Source organism: Columba livia, chromosome 2, assembly GCF_036013475.1.
Source record: "Columba livia isolate bColLiv1 breed racing homer chromosome 2, bColLiv1.pat.W.v2, whole genome shotgun sequence".
Classification (NCBI taxonomy): Eukaryota; Metazoa; Chordata; class Aves; order Columbiformes; family Columbidae; genus Columba; species Columba livia.
The window spans coordinates 51,290,139-51,313,636 of record NC_088603.1 but is presented as its reverse complement, the minus strand read 5'-3'; the positions used below and the strand labels follow the sequence as shown (position 1 = coordinate 51,313,636).

The following is a 23,498-nucleotide window of genomic DNA, read 5'->3' as shown; positions in this document are numbered from 1 at the left end:
TGCAACTGCCTCCCTTTAAGAGGCCCTATGTGCCTTTTAAGATAGTTGCAAAGAAGGACTGAAGATCTTGCTTTTTGTATGCCTGCGTGAAACCACCTGAGGATGTCGGCGTGATGACATTACTGATTATGTCATTCAGATACAAAGGAACTTAATTTTAATTACGAAAGAAACAGCAGAAAACAATCTTCTAGCATGCACTTTGGGATTAACCCGTTTGTAAAACTGGAGCAATGAGTGCAGAAACCTGCCAGGCTATTTCTGTTCATTTAAAGAATCTGAACATTTTAGCGCAAGCTCAGTGTGACAGGACAGGCCCTTGCATGTGTCCAAACACAGGTCTGATGGATCAGCAGGCAGAGTGAGGCTAGAGATTAATTCCCTTGCCATGAGTGTCCCCTGCCCAGAGGGCTTTGAGGAAAAAAGCAGTCTGTCAGTAGCAAGGATTTCAGACTACATGGAATTTTTAAGCTAAAACCTACATTTTGAGTTACACCTGATAACAAACAGGTAGCCACTGCATTTTAAGACCACACTTTGGGTTATCCAAAGGGCCCCACATGGCAAATGAATGCTGAACTAGCACATCCTGAAACAATTCACTCTAGCTGTACTAATTGCATTCCCGTACTGTGTTGTATCTAGCAACAATCCAGACTGGAAGTAACAAATTCCTCGATAATTGCACTGACTGCCACGTCAATAAAAAAAGGTCATGTCTTTCAGCCAATGTAGATGGAAATTTTTTGGAAGTGCAGGTGTTACTTGGCTTTTGCTTTCCTTAACAATTTCTTGGCTTTTCTTTTCAACCATGGCCATTGATGGCCTGATCTGGGGTTTATATCTCATTCCAAATGTTTTGCTGTGAGTGCCTGTTACACAGCAGGGCACTTCAGTGTGAGTGAGGGTTCTCAATGCAAAGCAAATGCTGTTTACAGCACTCGAGTGCAACGATTCTGCTCACACCCTCAGGTTCAGGTGGCCCAAAGTTCATTGTAGCACTTGAGACATCTGACCAAGCACATGCCACATGTTTTTCTCCTCTGAAGCCTTTTGAGAGTCGTGTTTCAGGCCAGGCAGCTGCTGTAGGAATAACAAAGGAAGCTTTAAAGATGTATTGTGCTTGGCCACCCTTGCCCGGTGCTTTTGGCTGGCTGGGACAGGACTCGCAATATCCAACATTTCCCTTTACTCTTAAAAAAAAATCTTCCAGAAAGGGAGATTTCATTAGCGAGTAATATGCTTGACATCATGCGAGTGCCACTCTAATATAGACAATATTAGCCCAAATTTACGAAGCGCAATAGCACTTTGCTTCCTCTGGCTTAGTTTTTGCGACTGCCAGTTTCGTAAGTCCAGCTGGGATGGCTGGTGTGATGGGAAAGGCAGCAGGTGCACGGGAACATGTCCTGCTTTGCTTCGTTCTCGAGTTCTCCCTCTGCTTATTGCTCCTGATGTTTCCCACAGGGACCATCTGTCCTTTACATCCACATCTGTAAAAGTGAGACTGTTGGAACAAATATTCCTAAGGACAATATCATTCTGGCAGCATGACCTAGCACAAGGTGGAAATTAAATGGAGGGGAGTTAGGTGCTTTCAATGTCCAAATTCAGCAGCTCAGTTGACTAAAAACACTTTTCTTGGAAAGGGAAGAACAGAGTCCTAAGTGCTGACTGTTGTTTTCTACTGGCTAGAGATGATTTTATGTTCAATCTATCCACTTCAGTGCGAGCTGCAAATGTTTGGTGCTTCCTTGAAGTGAGTTTGAAAGGTCAAATCCACCCAAAGCCTCCTTCCCAAGGAGAAGGTGGAGGCCCACCCAAAGCTTCCTTCCCTCCACAGGGCACGAAAAGCCCAGTGCTGGTCCCCACGGCACCATTGAATGCCGAGTGAGCAGTGTCCATGTGAACAAATCCCACGTGTGCTCTGTCAGGTCTTTCAGGGCATTGTATTGACGGAAAATAAATGTTAGTGATGTTTGGAGCTGATCCCCATGTATTTTCTAGAAACACATAAAGCAGGCTGAGAAGGGGCTAGCAAAGACAGTTGTCTTTCTCTTTTTTTTTTTTTTTTCTTTCTTTTGTCTTTGTTTCTATTTGGTTTGGTTTGGTTTTTTGTTTGTTTTAAATTTTCCTTCTTTTGTTTGAGGCATGGTTGACTCGTACTCTGATTTTGCCTCATCTAACTTATTTTTTTCCCTTCGCTTTTGCACTTCTGTTTTTCTCTCATTCTCATCTACACAGAACATGAACCTTTCAGATTCCTTGAATGGGATTTACAGTCTAGGATGTCCTAGCACACCAGAAACAGGGAAAAATGTCATGAGTTTGGGTAAGCTTTCTCCCATGATAAGTCACACTGCCTGTTGCTCATAGCCTGCTCTTTGTTCAAGCAAGAACATTAAATTAAAAAAAAATATCCCGTGCTGGCATAAGCATCATCTTTCTTTGGAAATCTGCAGAGTACCAGGTGTACACACAAGTAAAGAAATCCCATCCTTTTCATAGGGCAAGGTTTGTAGGAAGAGGCAATATCTTTCATTAGCTCAATAGGTATGGCTGGAAAAAGTATTAAACTTTAGGCAAGAACCCCTCTTTCAGCCCACAACAGAAGCAGCATCTTTCAAAGTTCAATGCCTGTAGAGAATGTTTATTCAGAGTTCAGTCCTTCTGACATTATTTATTAACAGTGATGTAGAAGTTCGAAGGCTGAAAAATAGCTTAAAGCTACAGAGTGCTTTATAGATATAGCTTTTGTTTCACTACATGTCTTTGGAACTTTCTACATTGTTGGAGCGAAATAAGGACTCAGCAAAACAAGTCGATTCAATGTGAATCACGCTAAAGCCATTTATTATAGAAACCAGCCTCCTTATATGTGCAACTATTCTAATCATGCATCCACGCTCCAAGCATGGATTCGCTAAATGAGTATCATGGGCTGTCCATGCACTGGAGTCTCACTGATGATACGTCCGATGATTCACGCCACGCCAGGACCCCGCTGATTGAGGAATGCCCCTCTTTCTCACAGCAGACTCTGATCTCAGCTTCTCGAAGTGGCCTTGAGGTTCCTTTGAGCCTGACTAATTCAGCAACAAATCTTTATCTATCAAAACACCTCCACACTACATATCATTTTTTAATTCAGAAGTCAACATTTTTCGCAGATAACTAAGTTTTACATCATTTCTGTAGAAGAATACTGGGAGAAAACATCTGGTTTTCTGTCCTATGAAGCAAATGTTCAAGAGTGATCTATGGTGACACATACAGGATTTAGTACAAGATAGTAATTTAATAAAGTGAATGCAATGTGGTCTGCCCAGCAAAGGTCCTGGTTCTCCTTTGGAGAAGTGTAGAGTATTTCTTGGGGTGAAGCTTCAATGGCCTCTCCAGAGTCCTCTCCCCAGAGAATTAACACTGTCATGGTACGTGGCAGTTACTTGGGCCACCAGTTGACAGTACGTCTGCTGTTACTCCTCATTACTTTCAGTATTTTCACCACCTGTGCTCTTACCAGTGACAGCTGCTGTCATCACCAAGAATGTCACCAAGATATTGCAGCAATATTCAAGTGTTGCTACCTGGTACCAGGAGGGTGGTAAAAAAACCCAACCTCAGCATCCCTGAGACAAATCACCCCACCAAATTAACACAAGGAGCTCTCATATAAAGAAGAAAGGAACAGCTGATGCAACCACATAAAAAATGGATTTTGAAAAGGCACAGCAGTGGGGAGAGAGAAAGGGCTTTCCCCCCACCTTTGTAAGCCCTACAGGAAAGAGGAGAAGACCTGCCAGCCTCATGTTTGGGGACAGTGAGGTCCCTGCTGGACCCTTGCTTGTCCTGTGGAGTGGGAGATGGAGAGGGGACAGTGGAGACAGGCTGAGGAGCACTGTTCAGCTGCCCAGGGCTGTCACAGGCTGCTGATGGGGACAGGTGCTGTGGGCACAAGGCTCTGACAGCCAGGTTGGGATGCCAGCAGAGGGGGTGATGGAAGCAAATATGCTTTCTCCACCAAAACAGAGTCCCTGGCCTGGCCTTAGGGATAATTTTAGTGAAGACAGTGAAACCCAGCCCTCTCCTTCAGCATGACAGTGGCAACTCAGCTGCTGCTGTTTCAGGAACGTCAGAGCTGTTTATCAGCACTGGGCAAGCATGGCAAAAACCCTGGCGGGGAGCAAGGAGAGCCCAGCAGGCTTTCCTTTCCTCTCTTTTCCTTTTGCTCACAAGCCCTCTTTGCCTGGCGTCAATGAAGCCCAAGCTGAGCCCAATTAATGGTGACAGCCAGGTGCTGAGTGCATGAGCAACAGCCCCATGTACCAAGTGAGCACACAGGGGTGCAAAGGGTAAGCCCACACATATAACATGCACACGCCTAATTTTTATCACACGTTGTAAGGCGGACGTTGGGAACCCTCTATGACACTCATGTTCCTGCAGCAACACCTCCAGGCCTCCAAGGGCCCTGCTGGCTGAGGTGATGATGTTGGCCCAGAGCTGTCACAGTTGGGACAAGAGCAGGTGAAAAGCAGAATTATTGTTCCCACTTTGCAGAGTGGGAAAGGAAGGACCCCAAAACGGGTTCCCGTGGATGGAATGATGAGAAGAGTGATGCTTTTGTCCTCCAAAGTGCTCTGCCTCCTCTGAGAGGCAGCAGGCAGCACCCCTTCTGAAAAGCACATATTTCCCTGCAGCTAAACAGACAGGTCACCAGTCATTCGCTCATGCCTGCAAAATGTGCACTGCTGGGCTATTTGTCCTTACTTCGAACACAATATCGTACTGTAATTATGTGCATAATTTCATTCAGTACGCACTTACAGGTTCTATGCTGAAACAGCCATATCCAACTACATGGATCATTACCCTGGAGCATGTTAAATCAGTATCCTCTCAAAGTGATGTTTGCAAATTTATCCTAACAGCTTCATAGCAGCATCTCATCATTCTTATCCTATATATCAGTCACTGTTTTCTGAGACTACTCATTGGATTATAAGATTTTCTCCCCCTCCCATTACAAAGCAGTAAAGAAGTGCTTAAAGAGCGCTCCAAGCTTGCTTAATTTGTTCCTATGCCCAAGTGTAGATGTGAAGATTAAATCTGTATGTGCCTGAGTCCATACCTTACATGCAACCTCCTGGAAAGGTAGCTGAGAGAGACTTCAAGATCTTTACAGACACAGACCTCTGTCTTTTTGTGAGGGTGTTCTTTTGAAATCTTCATTCTTTGTGGCTAGAGAGCAGGCAACTAGCTGATGGTTTCCTGACATGTCTGTCATGTGGAAACATGCTGCACTTGCCTCCAGGACGTTTGTGGCTGAGGATGCAGGAGATGCAGGATGGGATGCAGGAGATGCAGAATGTGATGCAGGAGATACAACAAGACCTCTCATTAGCTGGGCTTTTGGGGAACACGTAGTTGCACCTGAGCCAACACTGACCTCACCATTGGTCACCTATGTGTAGTTTAGTACATGTTCACATTTGGTTATGGCTCACACTGGTCTTGCACTTGAGATAAGATGGCTGGCAAAATTAAAGAGGTTTGGTCCAGATCAGATCCATCATATATTTAAGTGCTGAATTCCTACTGAAATAAATACAAGTGAGGGTTGTAAACACCTTTTGGAAGTGGACACCACCAACATTAGGAAGTAAAGGGTGGTGGGAAAAGACATGCAAGGTTGCAAGGAGTAAATGTGAGCACTAGAGTGAAATGAACTTTAAGATGGAAAACACACTGATTTCATTAGTGTCTCAAAATACAAATATTGTATTGTTTAGATGTTTCTTGACTGGAACTTACTTTGACTATGGATTATTGTATTTCTTCCTACGTTCCTCATGAAAGTTGGCATGCCCTGGTAGATGGCAGCACTTCCATGGAGTGGAGCATGGTTTGAGGCAGCAAAATCTGGCCCTAATACTAGAGTTAAGCAAACTGTTAAAACAGGAATCGAACCAAATGCCCAATCTCCTCCTCAAGCTCAAACTAAACCTGTTTTGAGGTTCAGGAATGTTTGGTTAACTTGAAATAAAACAATGTTGTGTTTCTACACATCCTGCTTTCAGCGAAGCCTCCAAGCAGAAATACAAAAATATGGCAGGCAGATCTATGTTTGCACTATTTCTGGCCCAGCTTAAACCAGGAAGCACTGGAAATCTCACAAAACCAGCTTTGTCTCACAGGATATCCAGTTCCCAGATTCTGTCACCCAACAGAATACAATGTAACTCACGTACATACCAAATTATTATTAATTTTCCACCCAGATAATTGTAATAAACAAATTCCCCAGACTATCAGACATATGAAAGCCCTATTTTTACTTTACCGTGGCAGCATACTATACAGCTACTTTAAAGTCCTTTGTGCTCATTCATATTGTCATTGGCATAGTCACATAAAGACAAAAATGTGTCTTGTGATACATGGTAACAAACCCCAGTGCATAATAACAAAGATAACAAAGCAGGCAGATGCCATTTTTTGCTTCATATTTGTTTAGTGGCTAATTTAAAACACGTAATTCAAAAGTGTGTTTTTCAACATCTCTTTGACAACTCTCTTTATTGAATTTGCAGAGCATAAATATGAAGACAACAGCATTGTTTTAGAGGTACATATTCAGCCATATAAAACTGCCCTGTATGCCATGGCAGCATTTTGAAAACACTCCTGTGTACGAGACTTTTGCAAATTCATATTTAAAGGAACATTTAATGTTATTGCTAGAAATAATATCACTGTCAGCAAAACATAATATAAACACCCTGATTACTCAGCTACGTGCTCCACCACAACAAAATCATCCCAAATGATACAGTACCACAGCTTCATGTTTGCTAGCCAGATTTATTATATCTTCCAGATTCTAATAAGACACATATTAAGAAAGGCATGTTAATCATTGCCCTAATGAGAACAATATGCAGTTAGCATTCAGGTTGTCACAAAAAATACAGAAGGTGAGTGCAGACTAAATGCACTCTAAGTGAAAGGAAACCAAATCCTTCTTTCCACTAGCATGTTTCAGTGAAATAGTCATGCCTGTGAGAATTTTTTTAATGAGCTACCTAAATTTTAGCAGGTATTGTGTATATGCTTTCATCAGGCACAAGGCAAAGTAAAATAGCCTTCCAACCACAACTGTAAAAGCAAAATAATCACTGTACGACTTGCTTACATACAAAAGGCTATGAGCATATAAAGCTCCAAAAGCCTGCCCAGCATCTCTCTTCTAAACTTCCCAGTGTTGCACTGTTTTCAGCCAGACAGCTTCTGGAGCAAACAACTACCCAACACATGTAAGAGGACAAGAATCTGGCTTTAAACTTATTTGCAAATAATAAACAAAATGTATACCTAGACTTACAGAATAAGCCAATTCATTTCATTTGGTAAAAGCACAAAGCCCATCACCACTCCACATTTCTGAGGGCCTGAAGGTGCATGAAGATTTGGTTTGATCTTTTCCAAGCAAAACACGTGCACTTCCCATGCTTGTTTGGGTTAGTTATTTATCTCCCTTAAGGAAACTTTCACACAGCCCATCAGAAAAAGGACGTGGAGACGATAAGGTTTGAAATGCTGGCTGAACAGCAAATGTGGTAGGCATCAGTGGAGTGGGTATCAAAGAAAGCACTTCTGCTTAGATTGCAGTGCCTTGCAGTCCCTTCAGACAGAAAACACCTAAAACCTCTAACGCTCCTTCTGATCCCACCTCCCCACACCACTCACACAGCTCTGTCACACCATTTAGATTGCCAGGCACTGTGTAAATGCTGATTTAGCCTTTAATAATTCTGCACTAAGAACAGCTCTTTTTTTTTTTTAACTTCTACGTGGAATTGCAAAGGTGTTTTCATACCTCTCTAGTGGGAAAACACCTTTGAAAATAGTTACAAAATATTAAAACTGTTCAGAGTGCAGTACCTCTTAATCTCTTTGCATAGGTTAAAACTAGTATTGCCTTGAAAAGTCGGTGCTAAAGTAAAATATGATTGAAAAATGTCTCATCACACCCTACTGGAACACTTCAAAGTGTAGTAAATGAAAGAAAACTTTGGCTTGCTTTTATTGGGGATGTCCCTCTCCTTCTTTCCCTTCCTTTCACATAATTTTCTTGAGAAACAGAAAAGGATTTTTTGCATGCCAACTAGTATTACATGAATAGAGCTACTCCAGTTTCTTTTCAGAAGGAAAAAAATCAGCTCAAACATTGGACTACTATCTTCCTGAAGGGCAGAAAGGAAACAAAACAAACCACACAAAGAAAAACAAAACTAAGAGAATGAATTTCCATACTTTCGATGTACATTGTTTAAAATGGGGTGTATTTTGGTGAGAGATGAGGTCTTACCAAGGACGTATTTCCCCTTCCCTGAAGTCCCCAGAAGTAGCAATGACAAAATCTAGCTTTTCCTTCTTGCCGTTGCCATTATTGCAGCCTGCTTACGCTCTGTCTTCTTGAAAAAATAAATAAGGAAACCTTTACAAAAGGAAAATCAGCCACAGTTCAAATAAATAGTATCTATAAATATTATCTTAGTGGTAACTATATAATACTGCAAGTGCATCACCAAACAGATTAACGTGATGAAAGAGATCTTTTGTGTTACACATTTTCCCCATTTAAATGTTTATGTTCTCTTCCAAGTGAAAACTTAAAATTCCCAAAAGAGCAACAATAAGCTTGAAAAATCAGGTTAGACGTCAGCAGCTGACTATTAATAACCATTCTCTTGGCTAATATTTGTTTGCCCGGGGCAGCCAGTGTCCACAATCAGCATTCATCCTTCATCATCCTCAGCTGGGCTGTCTGGCAGGTGCTGGGTGGGGTGAACACCGAGGGGTCAGCAATACCCAGCTGTAGATCAAAAAAGCGAGTGGAAGTTGTCACGCTGTAGTTCTTCGTATAGGTTTCCTGTACTGGGTAACAGTCTTTAACTGTGTAAACACCGACCCAGGATTCCACTGTAACCAAGCAGAAATACGACTGCTTTAGAAGACAAGAATGAATGAATGTGTCACAATGATGTCAGTCAAACAAATTGCCCATTCCTCAAGCAAAGACTAGAGGTTGGACCTGCCCTTAGTTCTGTCCATATGCATGGCAACACCCCAAGAAATGTCACAAAAATAGTATAAATTGGACACTGAAATGATCTTAAAGCTGAACATATTGGTGTCAAGCCCATTTCAAATCATAATACCATCATGGCATCAGTATGTCACCTTTCAATTATACTTCTACGGAGGGACTGTCACTTCTGCTTAGTCCCAAATTAGCTGTGTTCTGCACAAGTCTGATTTCCCTCATCTCTCATACCATTTTCATGTCAGCACTTACTTCACCTGCAAAGCAATGAAATGTCCTCTTTTCCCAGAAGGTAAATTTTGGTGCCATCAGCTTGGGTAGCATAGAGACACTTCACCTTATGCTGTGTTCTTGACAAGTTGAAAGGTGTGATTACTGAAAGCCTGTGGTCCATCTCACAATGTTGGCCCTCAACACAGCCTTCGACACTCTAAAACACAATCCCCCAACTACGTGGGACATCTGACTCCTGCCTGTGCCCTGAAAGTTCTGCACTCACCTACTCAAGCAAGCATTTGTCCTCTGCTGTGCTGGGGACTCCTCTGCACCAGAACCAACAGCTATAGCATCTTGCTTCCACAGCTCTTGCTCCTTTATAATCTTAACCGTCATTCTTACACTTATGATACTTACCACATCTTTAATCCAAATAAACATGACCTTGCTTCATCTTTTTTTTACTGTCTCAAGCATAGAGGTTTCATCTTGTTTGAAGAGGAACATTCCCAAATACAACTCCTGTACCTCCATCTCCTCTTTTAAATTGTTCCTTCTGTTTATCACCATCGATTCCTATGATCATTATCATGTCCATTTTCCCATTCCTTTCAGACATTTCTACCGGTGCATTCATTATTTCAAGACTATACTCAATGCTGATCTCCATGTATATGACGTAGCAAGTCTGTCCCTTTTTTAAACTTTAGTTTAATTCCACTGTGCGGTTATCTCAGAGGTGTTCTCTCACTCTCTTCCCCCCTTGTCCTCTGCCATCACCTCTACTTTCACCATGAAACATTTCTGGAGTCAATATAATCGAGCTGGTTCCCTTTGAACACTCTTCACTTTTAAAGCCTCACTTATAAATCTCTTTCTTTATCTCATGCATCTCTTCTGTGATCTTTCTTTACCCCTTCCATCATACATCACTTCATCCAGTTGGTTCACGTATTTCAGCTCTCTTGACAGTATAAACTCGTGAGGTTAAAATACGAAATCACCTAATGTGGTCATAAATCAGTTCCTTTGAGTGATGCCCATACAAATTTTTCCCAGTCCCAGGGAGGCTTATTTTCTTTCACTCGGCAGCTATCAAACATACTTTCTGTCCTTCCTGTATTGCGTGATACGCTGCACCACAATCATATTATTTGAAATAGATAAGCTGTGACTTAAACACACATACAGTATCTAAAAAAAAGGGCGGCAAGCTGAGCAATATCTGAAAATACCTCTCCAGGGCATCCTAATACGCCAAAACCAAACCGATCTTAATGAGTTTGGTTTTGAGCATCCAGAAATGAAGGCCTCTTTTCCTCAACAAGACTTTAGTTATAATTTTTGAATTAAAAAACTGAAGTAAAATATAATGCTACCAAGGTAGCCTCTATCTCCACTGAAAGCTTAATAATTTTAACAGAAATATAATTTCTAGAATTCAAGCCAATATTAGCTGAAAGGTGGATGGGTAGATAACTTTAGGACATTAATTTTCTGAATGATCACACAGAAAAGCACTGGTGATACAAAATCCTACAGGATAAAAATCACACATCATTAACTGAACATATCTGGATATTAAGTTCCATAAAAGTTCCAAAAATAATGGATGTGAAAAACAAAACTCTTGGAGTTAAATGATAATTTTTCTCTTGTAGAATACCAGAGGATATACCGACCTACTTACAGAGGTCTAATGAACTTATCTTTCTTTTTCTACTTCATTCTTTCTACTTTTATCTGAGAAAAAAAGAATTTCTCCTGGCTAAATGCTTAGGTTCATAACCAGTCTATATATTAGGTGTCTATAACCGTAAGTATTGCATTAGCTAAATAATGCCATAAATTTCATGGGGGTTTTAAAATTATTTTTATAGTTGTCCAGGTCATCAGTAAACCATAGATGAAATTGAAGCCAACATGATAATAAACTGCTATGCATCCAAAACTTAACATACTGTACCTTGGAAAATTCATCTTTTATGATGCAGGTGTTCAGCTGCCAAACGCAGAGCTAAGCCTCGAGAGCAGATGTTTCTTACTAGTTCAGTGGATAACAAAACTTGGGTGCATATTAACATGTCTATTGCTGCAGCATCATGTATTGGATGTTTTCTATGACATTATTCAATACTTGTGTATAGACACACACTGACACCTGCTTTGTTTCTATCATTCACACTCTAGTTTGAGTGTGCGCCTAATTTTATCACCAATTCTTCTCTAAACCAATTTTGGATACATGCTGCTGGATTCAGATGCAAAATGATGCTGTTCCATGCCAAAATCTGTATGATATGACCTAAAATACAATCAAGTCCCTTGAACATATTTAATCCTGCTGAGATATGAAACATTTTCTTAATAAAATGCATTGTTAATACAATTATGTACTGTGCTTATTTCTTCCAGCAAAATTTACAGAAATATGGAAAGCTGGGGTGAAACATGAATAATTTTATTTTTCCCTGGGTAGCAGAGACAATGATTATTATTAAGATTAAACAAAAGCATGCACATACATTTCCTGGCTGGTTTTCTGTCAGACCATTCCTGTACCATAATTTCATCTCCAGGTCCCCCGATGTAATACTGATCTTCATAAGTTGAATTGGCAGGAATATCATATGGATCCCATGGCTCCGTCAAAGCAATCTTCGAGCAAAGCTTTGTAACTTGCTCAATCTGAAACATCACTGCATCTTTGTAGAGCAATATATACTCAAAGAATCTGAAACATTAAAAAAGCCAGTTAATATATATAGTCTTTTTCTGTAATAAACAAGGAGCATTGCTGATAAGTAAGCTTGCCTTTGACTTCTCAGTATAAGACCTTTTTCACTAGCATTAAACTTTGCCAAACCTTGAGAAAGGCTAACCAGTTGGGCTGAAATTTCCCATGCTGAAAGTTTGTCTCAGCTTACTCCAAAATAAATAAATCAGGCTGAATTGGTTCAGCCATTTCTGAGAACAACAGAACAACTTTTCTGAGAACAACTGAGAGAAAAACATGTTATTATTTCTAGTTTTGATCTGTTTTTTAATAACTGTTTCATTAAAAAGCTCTAGTGCCTCCACGTTTTGGAGGAAGGATTTGAAATTTGGCAGGGCAAAAGTTTTTATTAGAAGATGCCCAGGTTTGGCTAAGTTATAAGCCTTTGAAAAAAATCTGCTTGCATAGGCTGCATAGATCCAATTCCCCATGAATGTGGTAGAGACTTTCCCTATACTGGTTAGATGTGGTATCTGCCATCCTCACAGATGCTCCTCCACAGCAACCCATGTAGCTTACTGGGACATGCTGGTGAAAGGGGAGTACGTGGTCCCAAGGGCAGAACTGAGAGGCTCTCTCTCCTAATGGAAGTTCCTCTCTGGAAGCCACCAGACTCAAGAAGTAGTGGAAGGAGAGAACAGAGAAGCAAAAGAGTAAGTCAGAGATAGGGAGAGGCATGATCAATGAGCATGAGAGGCCAGAAGTCAACAAAATGGATAATTAACAAGAATTCATAGAATCACAGAATGTCAGGGATTGGAAGGGACTTCAAAAGACCATCTAGTGCAATCCCCCTCCCGGAGGAGGAACACTTAGATAAGGCTACACAGGAAGGTGTCCAGGCAGGTTTTGAATGTCTCCAGAGAAGGAGACTCCACAACCCCCGTGGGCAGCCTGTTCCAGTGCTCTGATACCCTCACTGAGAAGAAGTTTTTTCTCAAATTTAAGTGGAACCTCTTTTGTTCCAGTTTGAACCCATTTCCTCTTGTCCTATATCATTGGTTGTCACCGAGAAGAGCCTGGCTCCATCCTCATGACACTCATCCTTAATATACTTGTAAACATTAATAAGGTCATCCCTCAGTCTCCTCTTCTCCAAGCTATTAGAGGCTTCCTGTGAATATCTTGTCTCAAGTGTTTGGCTACAGTCTACTGTTACGCAGTGACTCTAGTGAAAATGAAGAGGTGGTATTAATTCCCTTGAACAGCTTCATCTTGCCTATCTGTAATAGTGTCTCTTTCCAGCTGTAATTCCTTGCTTAATTCATGATGCTGCCTCCATTTCCTGAAGAAAAAAAAAAGGCTTGGGTGTCCTTATGGCCAGTGGCATCTTCCACTTTACAACCCTGATGCTAGCCCCTAACAGTATTCATCCTGTGCCCTCAGCAAGACAGGTAGCTGATGGAAAACAGCGCATAATCCACGTGATTGAAAAGATGAAGCACAAAAGCAAGAGAGGACCTTCTCTGTGGTATTTCCCAACTCCGGTATGTTTCTCTTTGCAGTCTTCACATTCTTTTCGGGAGGATGTAAAGTTTACATAAAATAGGGCTGACAACAAAACAATTTACAGTTTTAATTGTTGCACTATACAATTGCATCAGACAGGAATCACTTCACCCACCACTGACACAGAGGCATTCAAAGGTTGCACGATGAGTAGTGCCTAAGCGTGGTTAAAAGCATCCGAGCAATTTTCCCATTGCTTCTTGAGAAGATCGTTTATCTGGCATGTGGGGAAACACAGGCAGACTAAATAGCATTATCCAAACTGAAGAGTGAAAAAGAATGTAACAGTGGACAAGAAGGCAGGTTGGGGCGTACCTCTCACATACAACCTTGCACAACACATACGTGGCTTGTCCTGCTTTCCGTGAGGGAGTCAGTCACTGGGAACTTCCCACACATCGACAAGACTCACACAGAGAGACTGACAAGCTGCAAGACTTAGCTTTCCAGTGGTAAATAATTCTCCTGCCCATACCTTAAAATATTCCTGCTTCTGTGATAACTTGTACCAACCTAAACTCACTTGCCATAAAAGTCAATGTCTCCACAGTTGTGATACGCCACTGAAGAATTCAGTTCATATAAACTGGTTCCTTACATAAACCCAAGCCTGTGACCACGTAAAGTTATACGTAATTTTCATATCATGTTCAGTCCAGAGAACATACTCACAAGAACACTAAAATACATTTATTTACATGCTTGCAACCAGGCTTTAGTGACTCAACTACTGTTCAGCTGGCTGCCCAGCAGCTACCATAAAAATGGCGTGAGGAATACCATATAGATGAGTCTATCGATGTGTTTGAAATATTTGAGTGATAAAACAGCCATTTTGTGAAAGAACAAAAAAGGAATATATTAGCAAAGCATTACAAACTACTGGGATAAAATCTAAGCAATTACATATCTTTTTGATTTTCAATCCTTTCTTAAAACTTGTTTCATGCAGAAATTTCATTTGCATTTTTAATAATAACTTTTTCACATTTTCTTTTTCCTTATGCCTTCCATTACAAATTATTTAATGGGATAAATATATTTTGTTCTAAATTTTGTAACCTGTGAATTAATGTCATTGGATGAGGGACAAGTGCCATGTACTCAAGTGAAACAGTGGTTCAAACTTAAACCTGATAAATGCATGTATTTGACTTCCAGCATACGGATAGCCGCTGTGACTTCAACAGATGGCCTGAATACTTGCAGAAGGAGGGCCACAACCCAAAAAAGCTTACTTTCTTGACTTTGCCGTCTTCCATGCAGACAGCAAAATGTGTTTTGAAACAATAATGAAAAGAAGAATTAGAAAAATCCAAACAAACCCAACTCATCACCAAGCATCTCTCTAGCACCCATTCTGCAGAGCAAGAGGCTCCACCACCTACTTTTTTGGTTCTGGGAGAGGCAGAGCAAACATATGTGGAACAGACACCAGTCATATGCCTTGATGAGCTGCTGCAATGAACTCAGCAGCTTTTACACTGCCATTATTCAACCCAGGTATACCTCACATCCAAGTTTTAAAGATAATTGCTCCTGTGCGCACCCTGGAAATAACAAGCAGAAAACCCTAAGACTACACAGGATCTGAGTTTAACTGCACATGAAAGGTGAATGGTTAAGTTGTTTTATAAAGAGAACTATTTACCAGCCAAAATTAATAACAAAATGTGCACGAATATAAAAATTACAGTCTGGCATATTTTAAAGCAATTTTTTTTTTTTTTCTGGTCAAGTCTTAAATGTACTGCCTCTATTTGTTTTAGGTGCCTGAGATTTCATTGGCTGCTTGAGGGGAAGCACAGACCCCTGAAAATAGGTCTTGGCAAAGAAACAGAAGAGGAAATTATTTTTAATTTGCTTGCTTTTTTCAGAAAAAGTGACATATTTGCAGCCTGTGCCCACCTCTCATAATATTTTTAAAATAATTTCACTCCTTAAACTGTAACTTCAAGAAAGCCCCAACCTGTTCACTGAGCACCTTCAAACATATTTGGAGAAGTTCCTTGGACAAGTTACCCTATTTGCCTTACTGAGATTATTTCCCTTCCTTTCCTAGCCTATTCCATCCTACCCTGTGCTATGCCTCACACTCTTTGTACACTACACCCTTGATGGGACTCTCTCATGGCCCTTAATACTCCCTTTGTCTGTGCCTGAAAATTGAGACATTCCAGCATATAAAGACATGCACATGTTTTTCTTTCTATGCTTTAAAGAATTTCTTAACACTGGACCATATCCTGGGCAAATAATTCTATTGACTTTGCTGGAATTAATCATGTCAGATAGGTGGGATACATGCTGAGTTCAGTATACTCTCTTCTCCTGACCTAAGGGAAGTATTTTTACTGAATAAGAGACCAACTGAATTCAATGCAAGGGCAGAATACCATGCCCACACAATCATGAGGCAAAGCACTTGCATTGAGGACATACTGTGAAGAGTGGGTGTGTATTCAAATGCCATCCTACCTCTGAGATTCCTCCTGAAATTTGGGGGCATAGTTAGAGATGCCTACCAGGAGACAGGCCAGACAACTTAGAGACACACTCTCAGACCCTCATAAATGACTGAAACCGGTAAACTTATCTAATGACTTTTCTTTTGAATGGGTTATTGTTCTGCATGTTATTAATGCAATTCAAAACAATTAATTATTTTTAAATATTTGTCAGAAAAAAAAAAAGTCATTAGACTGGAGACCGTGCTACCAGCTCTGTTTCAGGCACTCAGTCTGCACTGATTCCTGCTGAAAAGTGACTTACACTGAGGTCCTTCCCAGCTGTCAGTGCTAAAGTGTGCTAGCCTGCCCATCACCTAACACATCTGTGTGACTCCCAAGGTTTACTTCTGCACTTCCAAAGGTTTCCTTGTGAGTGGCAAACCTAGAAGGAAGGAGACATTTGCTGTCCAGTTGCCTCCATAGTGACTCAGAGGAGCAGGGGTGCTGCCAGTAGCAAGCCAAGACCCAAGTGATGTACCAAAGCATATTAGACAAGGTCATTTTGCTAGAGTGAAGCAAAATAATGGTGGGAGGCTGAGACCAGGTAAAAGAAATTCCTTATGTGAGAAATCTGGCTCTGCATAATTTCATTCTGTGGCTTTGGACAAGTAACTTAAAATAGTAGAATCTTAAAATTCTATTATCTTTATTTATTTTTTGATTGCTGTAGCATTAAAGACACTCTAACCAGAGATCAAGAACCAATTGTGTTGGGCATTGTATTAACAAAGAACAAAACCACAATTCCTGCCCCAAACAACAATCGAACAATGGTTCTTGTAAAATGGACTTTCCTTTCCTGAAAAGACATAAGGGATTTCAGGTATCCAGGACTTTAACCTGTTGATTCAGCTTTCTCAGGTGCAGCTATTGTATCTTTAAAACTTACACTCATGTTAACCAGGACTTATATTACTTAGTAATTATTATACAGAAATTGAAAAATGAAAGCAAAATTTTATGTATAATTTGTATCAGAGTTATTGTGTGGCTCAGCAGGGAATAGTATTTGATATTTAAGATATAAAGTCGAGGTTGCTGCAATTGTTCCAAAAGTTAACTTTGCTTTCTCTTTTGAGACTAATGAAAGCTTGAAGCACCTGTCTGCCTTTGTGGCATTATATAACTTTTTACTGGCTCTGTTTCTAAAAAGGCATTTTTAACACTGTGAAAGAAGTTAGAAACACTTCCAACTAGACGAACTTTCACAAAAAATATTCCAAATGAATTCTCTGTTCTTGTGTGCACTGACAGGTACATGCAAATATGTAATTCTTTGGTTAACTTGTATCCTCTTGATAACATATCCCACAAAATTTTCATAACAATAACACTATTTTTCACACATTTTTTATTCAAGTAAGATGTACTGTGAGAATGGGAACCTTTACTAGATGGATGACTACAAAACCTCATCTTCTCAGCTCTTTATATTAAGAACATTTTCAAGGGAGCAAAGCTGCCGAGCAGACAGGCAGACAGCTGATAAACACCCATCAGGTCAAGAACATTCATGTGCTTTTGGAAAGCTCATTTCAAAACTCAGAAGCATTAGTTTTTCAGTATATTTCTGGGAACTCCTCTCCTCTTTCCCATGAAGTTTTCGGTAATTTCAGACTTGTGTTTTTCTTCTGGTGTATCAGACCTCAACAACAACAGTAATTTACCATATTTGATCTCACATGTTTGGCAGTAGTGCTGGATGATGGTATATTGTACAAATACAGTATTGTGCAAATACACATGACAGCAAATGTAATCTGATCTGTGTAAAAGAAGTATTTTTCAGTCTGACTTAAATCACTCGCAGATTGTAAAGGCCTTACATTATTTTCAAGGTCACCAAGCCCTCTGTATCAGGTATCTAATTAGCAATGTACATGAGGAACCTTGTTAGCACTACTAGTTTCCAAAGCAAAGTGAATTAGGCAGTTTGAATACTGTTAATTATGAAGTTCATGTAGAAAGAAAACCTTAAATATAGGAATCATAAGATGGAAAGTCAAAGCAACATCAACTAAAGGATGACATATTTTTGTGACTTTATTTACAAAACTCAATAAAAAATGATGCAATGTCTTATTCCTTTATTTGTTTTGTCATAAATTAGAGAAGTTACTTTGGCAAATGCTAAGGCAAATTAAGTTCTTCATCAAAAATGCTGTCCCCCTGCTGTCCCGTTTTGGCTATTTGACGCTCCATAATAAACAGCCTGGTCCACCAAGTTGTAGCCCTGAGGACAATGCATTCCAATTGAAGTTGAAATTCAAGAAAACAATAAAGTATTGTGTTTAAGGGAGTCCTGTTTTGCAAGGGGCCAAAAGATGCATTATCCTTAATAGAGAGCATCTGTGTGTTTCCCCAAGTAATGGTATATTTGTGAATCGGAGCCCTCAGTGGACAAAAAGGAAAGGAATTGAAGATATAGCCAGAATGCCATAATGCTTTCCAATGAATCCATGGACTCACCTCTTAGGGACTACAGTATACACTAGTGGAGCCACATCGTATCAGAATAGACTTGAGGTCAGAGATTATTTTCCTGTTCTGGGTTTGTAAAAAAGCCTAGTACAGTGAGGTCTTGTTGCCCTGAGTAGGTTAATAATAATAAAGGTAACTGGAAAATCACAGCAGGGCTTAGCAGAGACCAAAAAGAATGAGGAAGGCCAGGATTTGCTTTTCAATGTATACTAAAGACCTAAGGAAAGACAGAACAATATGGAGGAAAATGACAGCGGTACATTATCATTTATTTATTACATTTCTCATCCTCTTTGTGTTACATAGAGAAGGAAAGTAAATAACAAATTGAAAGAGTGGATGCTCAAAACTAAGACATGGAAATGCTCTTCTGAGCACAGAGTTATACTAGGGCACTCTACGAACTTCGAAAAATGTAAGAAAAAGGAAGTGAAAATTTAACATGTGGAGATAGCTAGGAAAATCATGGTTACAATGATTGAGAGTATCTCCAGAAGGAAAACAACAAAAACAAAACCCAATCAATCAATGAACCAACCAAAAAAACCCAAAATAAACCAGCAGAAAAACCACAAACCAAAAAAAAAAAAAAAACAAAACAGAACAAAACAAATAAAAGTCATACCTGTGTTCCCATTTTAAATTTTACTTGTAATTGTCAGATTTCTCTGGAGTTTTCAGACATTTCGGTGAATCAGACTCAGAGACAGGATATTAAATTGGACCTTAGCTCTGTTCCAATATCATAATACCTATTTTACACATCAGAAAGGCACAGCAGAATGAGATTCCCTAGTAACAGATAACTAAACTTAAACAATCTCCTTTTTCCAGACACTTCAGAATAAAATAATAATAAAAAATAAACACCAATTTTTCAGCTAGCATTGGGCACTGCAATTTCTTACACACCTTAATGTGTATGTATAAACAGAGATGGATCTTCAGGAGCCATGAAATTGAGGAAATCTATATTGCTCTTGATTGAAACTGCAAATCTACTTGGCCAGTTAGTTGCTTTCCAGTATGCATTTGGGTATAAAAAGCAATCATGAAGAAGTCTGTGGAACAGATTGCCCTTTGGAACAGATGGGGAGTAGATCTCTGTTCTGACAGAGTAAATTATTCTTTCACAGTGGAATATTCCCTGGAAAAATTTGTGAGGATATGCACTTGTGTCAGATTACTGCCCCAAGATGTAATGATTTCCACCTTCCATCTGCAATGATTTCCTTAAGAGGGATGATTCAGGTCTTTCAGATATCTGTCCAATGTAAAAAACCACGAGGTCTGTTTTTAAGGGAGTTTAGAAGTCAGGCCAGCTAGGATGATCAGACAACACAGTTTGAAAGCTAAGTACACTTATCCAAAGACATGAGTATAGCTTGTTTTTAAATAAAAGTTGTGAAAGATGGAGATTCACTTCACTGGAAATAAATACAACCTGAAGTCCTGGCACTGTACTTCATTCTCCCTCCCCACCTCCAATGCAAAAATAACTTCTTCATTTCATCCAGAGGGCTTTGTGTAGGTCTTTTTCTTCTTCCTTCAGCAGCTATCAGTCCAAAGTAATATTGCTTGCTGATTGCATAAGACAGTGACTGGATACAAATACAAAGAGTTGGTGTGTAAAAAGTCCAGGTGGACCTGACTGAAAGCATACAAAATAAAATAATTACGTGAAAGAACAGAATGTCTGTGTGAGTGATAATGTACCATTATGGACAAATGTTAATTTTTCCATGGTTATAAAGCAAATGGCATTTTGAACACATTGATATGTGGTACGGTATACAGGAATGATTTAGAAAGGCAGCTTTACAGTTCTGGGTCAGTTAGGGAGGTCATTTATTCTGTTCTGCATAGCCCTGGTGAGGTCAGAGTGGTAATGCTGTTCCTGGTTTTGGATGCCACCCTTAAGGGATCAAATAAACAGAGTGGATACAGTCCAGAGAACAGCAAGAATACTGTGATGTTTAAGAAGAAGGATCTATGAAGAAACTGGGCATGTTTATTCTACAAGAGGAAGACTGAGGTAGGAAGCATCACTTCCTCCAAGCCCAAGAACAATGCATACCTATGAGGAAGAAATCAAGTAAAGGGAGTAAGAGACCAGCATGGATAAGTAAGGAACTCCAGTCAAAACTCAGGTGGAAGAAGGATGTTTGTGTAACATGGAAAAAGGGACAGACCACCTGCGAGGAATACAAGGAGGCTGTTAGAGTATGTAGGGATGAGGTGATGAAGGCCAAGCTCCCCTTGGAAGCAAATCTGGCCAGGGATGTCAAAGACAGGAAGAAGGGCTTCTTCAAGTATATCAGCAGCAAAAGGAAGGTTAGGGAAAATGTAGATCCACTGCTGAATGAGGAGGGTGCCCTGGTGACGCATGATACAGAGAAAGCAGAGTTACTGAATGCCTTCTTCGCTTTCATCTTTACTGCTAAAACTGGCCCTCAGGTATCCCAGGCCCTGAAGATAGAAGAGAAAGTCTGGCAAAAGGAAGACTTTCCCTTGGTTGAGGAAGATCAGGTTAGAGATTCCTTACTCAAACTGGACACCCACAAATCCATGGGCCCCAATGGGATGCACTCATGAGTGCTGAGGGAGTTGGCAGATGTTATTGCTAAGCCACTCTCCATCATCTTGGAAAGGTCTTGGAGAACACGAGAGGTGCCTGAGGACTGCAGGAAAGCCAATGTCAATCCAGTCTTCAAAAAGGGCAAGAAGGACCACTCAGGAAACTACAGGCCAGTCAGCCTCACCTCCATCCCTGGAAAGGTGATGGAACAGCTCACTCTGGACATCATCTCCAAGCATGTGGAGGAAAAGAATGCTATCAGCATGGGTTCACCAAAAGGAAATCATGTTTGACCGACCTGATGGCCTTCTACCCAGCTGGGTAGATGAGGGAAGAGCAGTGGATGTTGTCTAGCTTGACTTCATCGAGGCTTTTGACACCGCCCCTCACAATCTCCTCATAGGCAAGCTCAGGAAAGGCAGGCTGGATGAATGCATAGTGAGATGGATCATGAACTGGTTGGATGACAGAGCTCAGAGGGTTGTGATCAGTGGTGTAGAGTCTGTTTGGAGGCCTGTAGTTAGTGGGGTTCCCCAGGGGTCAGTATTAGGTCCAGTCCTGTTCAACCTGTTCATCAGTGACCTGTATGAAGTGACTGAGTGCACCCTCAGCAAGTTTGCTGATCACACCAAACTGGGAGGAAGGGCCGACACACCAGAAAGCTGTGCTGCCATTCAGTGAGACCTGGACAGACTGGAGGACTGGGCAGAGGAGAAGCTAGTCAAGTTCAACAAGGGCAAGTCTAGGGTCCTGCACCTGGGGAGGAATCAGTACAGGTTAGGGGCAGACCTGCTGAAAAAGAGCACTGCAGAGAAGGACTTCGGAGTTCTGGTTGACAACAGGTTGACCATTAGTCAACAATGTGCCCTTGTGGCCAAAAAGTCCAATGGTATCCTGGGTGCACAAGAAGAGTGTGTCCATCAGGTTGAGGGAGGTTGTCCTCCCCCTCTACTCTATCCTGGTGAGGCTGCATCTGGAGTAGTGTGTCCAGTTCTGGGCTCCCCAGTTTAAGAAGCATAAGGAATTACTGGAGAGAGTCCAGCAGTGGGCTAAGAAGATGATAAGGGTCTGGAGCCTCTTTCTTATGAGGAGAGACTGAGAGTGGGGTCTGTTCAGCCTGGAGAAGAGAAGGCTGAGGGGGGATCTTATTTATGCTTATAAATTTCTCAAGGATGGATGTCAAGAGAAAAGGACCACACTCCTTTCAGTGGTGCCCAATTATAAGATGAGGGGCAACAGGCACAGACTGAAGCATAGGAGGTTCCATATGAAGATGAGGAAAAACTTCTTTACTTAGAGGGTGCCAGAGTACTGGAACAGGCTGCCCAGAGAGGTTGTGGAGTCTTCTCTGGAGACATTCAAGACCTGCCTGGACACATTCCTGTGCAATCTACTGCAGGTGTACCTGCTTTAGCAGGTGGGTTGGACTGGATGATCTCCAGAGGTCCCTTCCAACCCCAACCATTCTGTGATTCTGTAATAAGCCATCCAGTATATAAAAAGCTAAGAAATAATAACAATTGTTCTCTATGTTAGCTGAAGGTAGCATTGGAAGAAAACAGCATCACTTTCAGCAAGGAGAGTTTAAATGATATCCTCTGAAAATGTCTGTGTAAGTGCTACAGGTTTCCATGGAATCTTGTTAAGCTCCAGTTTTTACAAGAACGGGTAAGAAAACTAAGGGTCAGAGACATCCCAAATACAGCTTTGCTTTTCTGGGATGGAGGAACGAGTTATACGGCAGCTCAGAGACCTTCCCAGTCTTACACACAGGTGATTAGAGAATATTGATGGCTGCTCACCTCTTCTGCTAACCGAAAGCTTAACCAACTAGTCCTGACATTATCAGTTCTATAACTTGGATCCTTGACACCTCTACCTGCCTGAAGGTGCTGAACAAGCTTTGGGGATCACTTCTGAGACCCCCCAAAAGCAATGGTGGCAACTGTGCATCCTCTCCAAGGAGTATCAGCATAAGGCTGAACCTCCATCTTATTTCACTCAGGGAGCCTCGGGATTTGAGGGACAGTGCCATCTCCTGCACACTGATGATCCTCAGCTCTGCTCACTTTTACAGCTTAGCCTAATTACACCATCTCATTGTGTCCAGTGCCTGAACATGTTAAAAGACAAATACCATGTAAAATCAGGACTGGGGAGATAGAATTCAAATGACACAGGCTTGGCATTTAAATGGAATAATTAAAAGGTTAAACCATCTGTTAAAACTGTTCTTCACAAAACTGGTGTGTGTGTGTGTGTGTGTGTGTGTGTGATCTATTGAGTTATTGTGACTTTCATTATTACAACTGACAGGAA

General features: G+C 40.8%; 1 protein-coding gene across 1 annotated transcript in view; it reads right to left on the bottom strand.

Annotated features, from left to right (window-relative positions):
* Positions 1-6,548: 6,548 nt before the first annotated feature.
* The window catches only part of EPDR1 (ependymin related 1), a 32,669-nt gene continuing 15,719 nt past the window's right edge, over positions 6,549-23,498 (bottom strand). Inside the window, exons 2-3 of the mRNA XM_065051848.1 lie at positions 11,851-12,059; positions 6,549-8,985 (exon numbers count right to left, since the gene is read on the bottom strand). Coding sequence (XP_064907920.1) covers positions 8,795-8,985; positions 11,851-12,059 — 400 coding nt within the window. The 3' untranslated portion in view covers positions 6,549-8,794. The remainder of the gene's footprint in view (positions 8,986-11,850; positions 12,060-23,498) is intronic.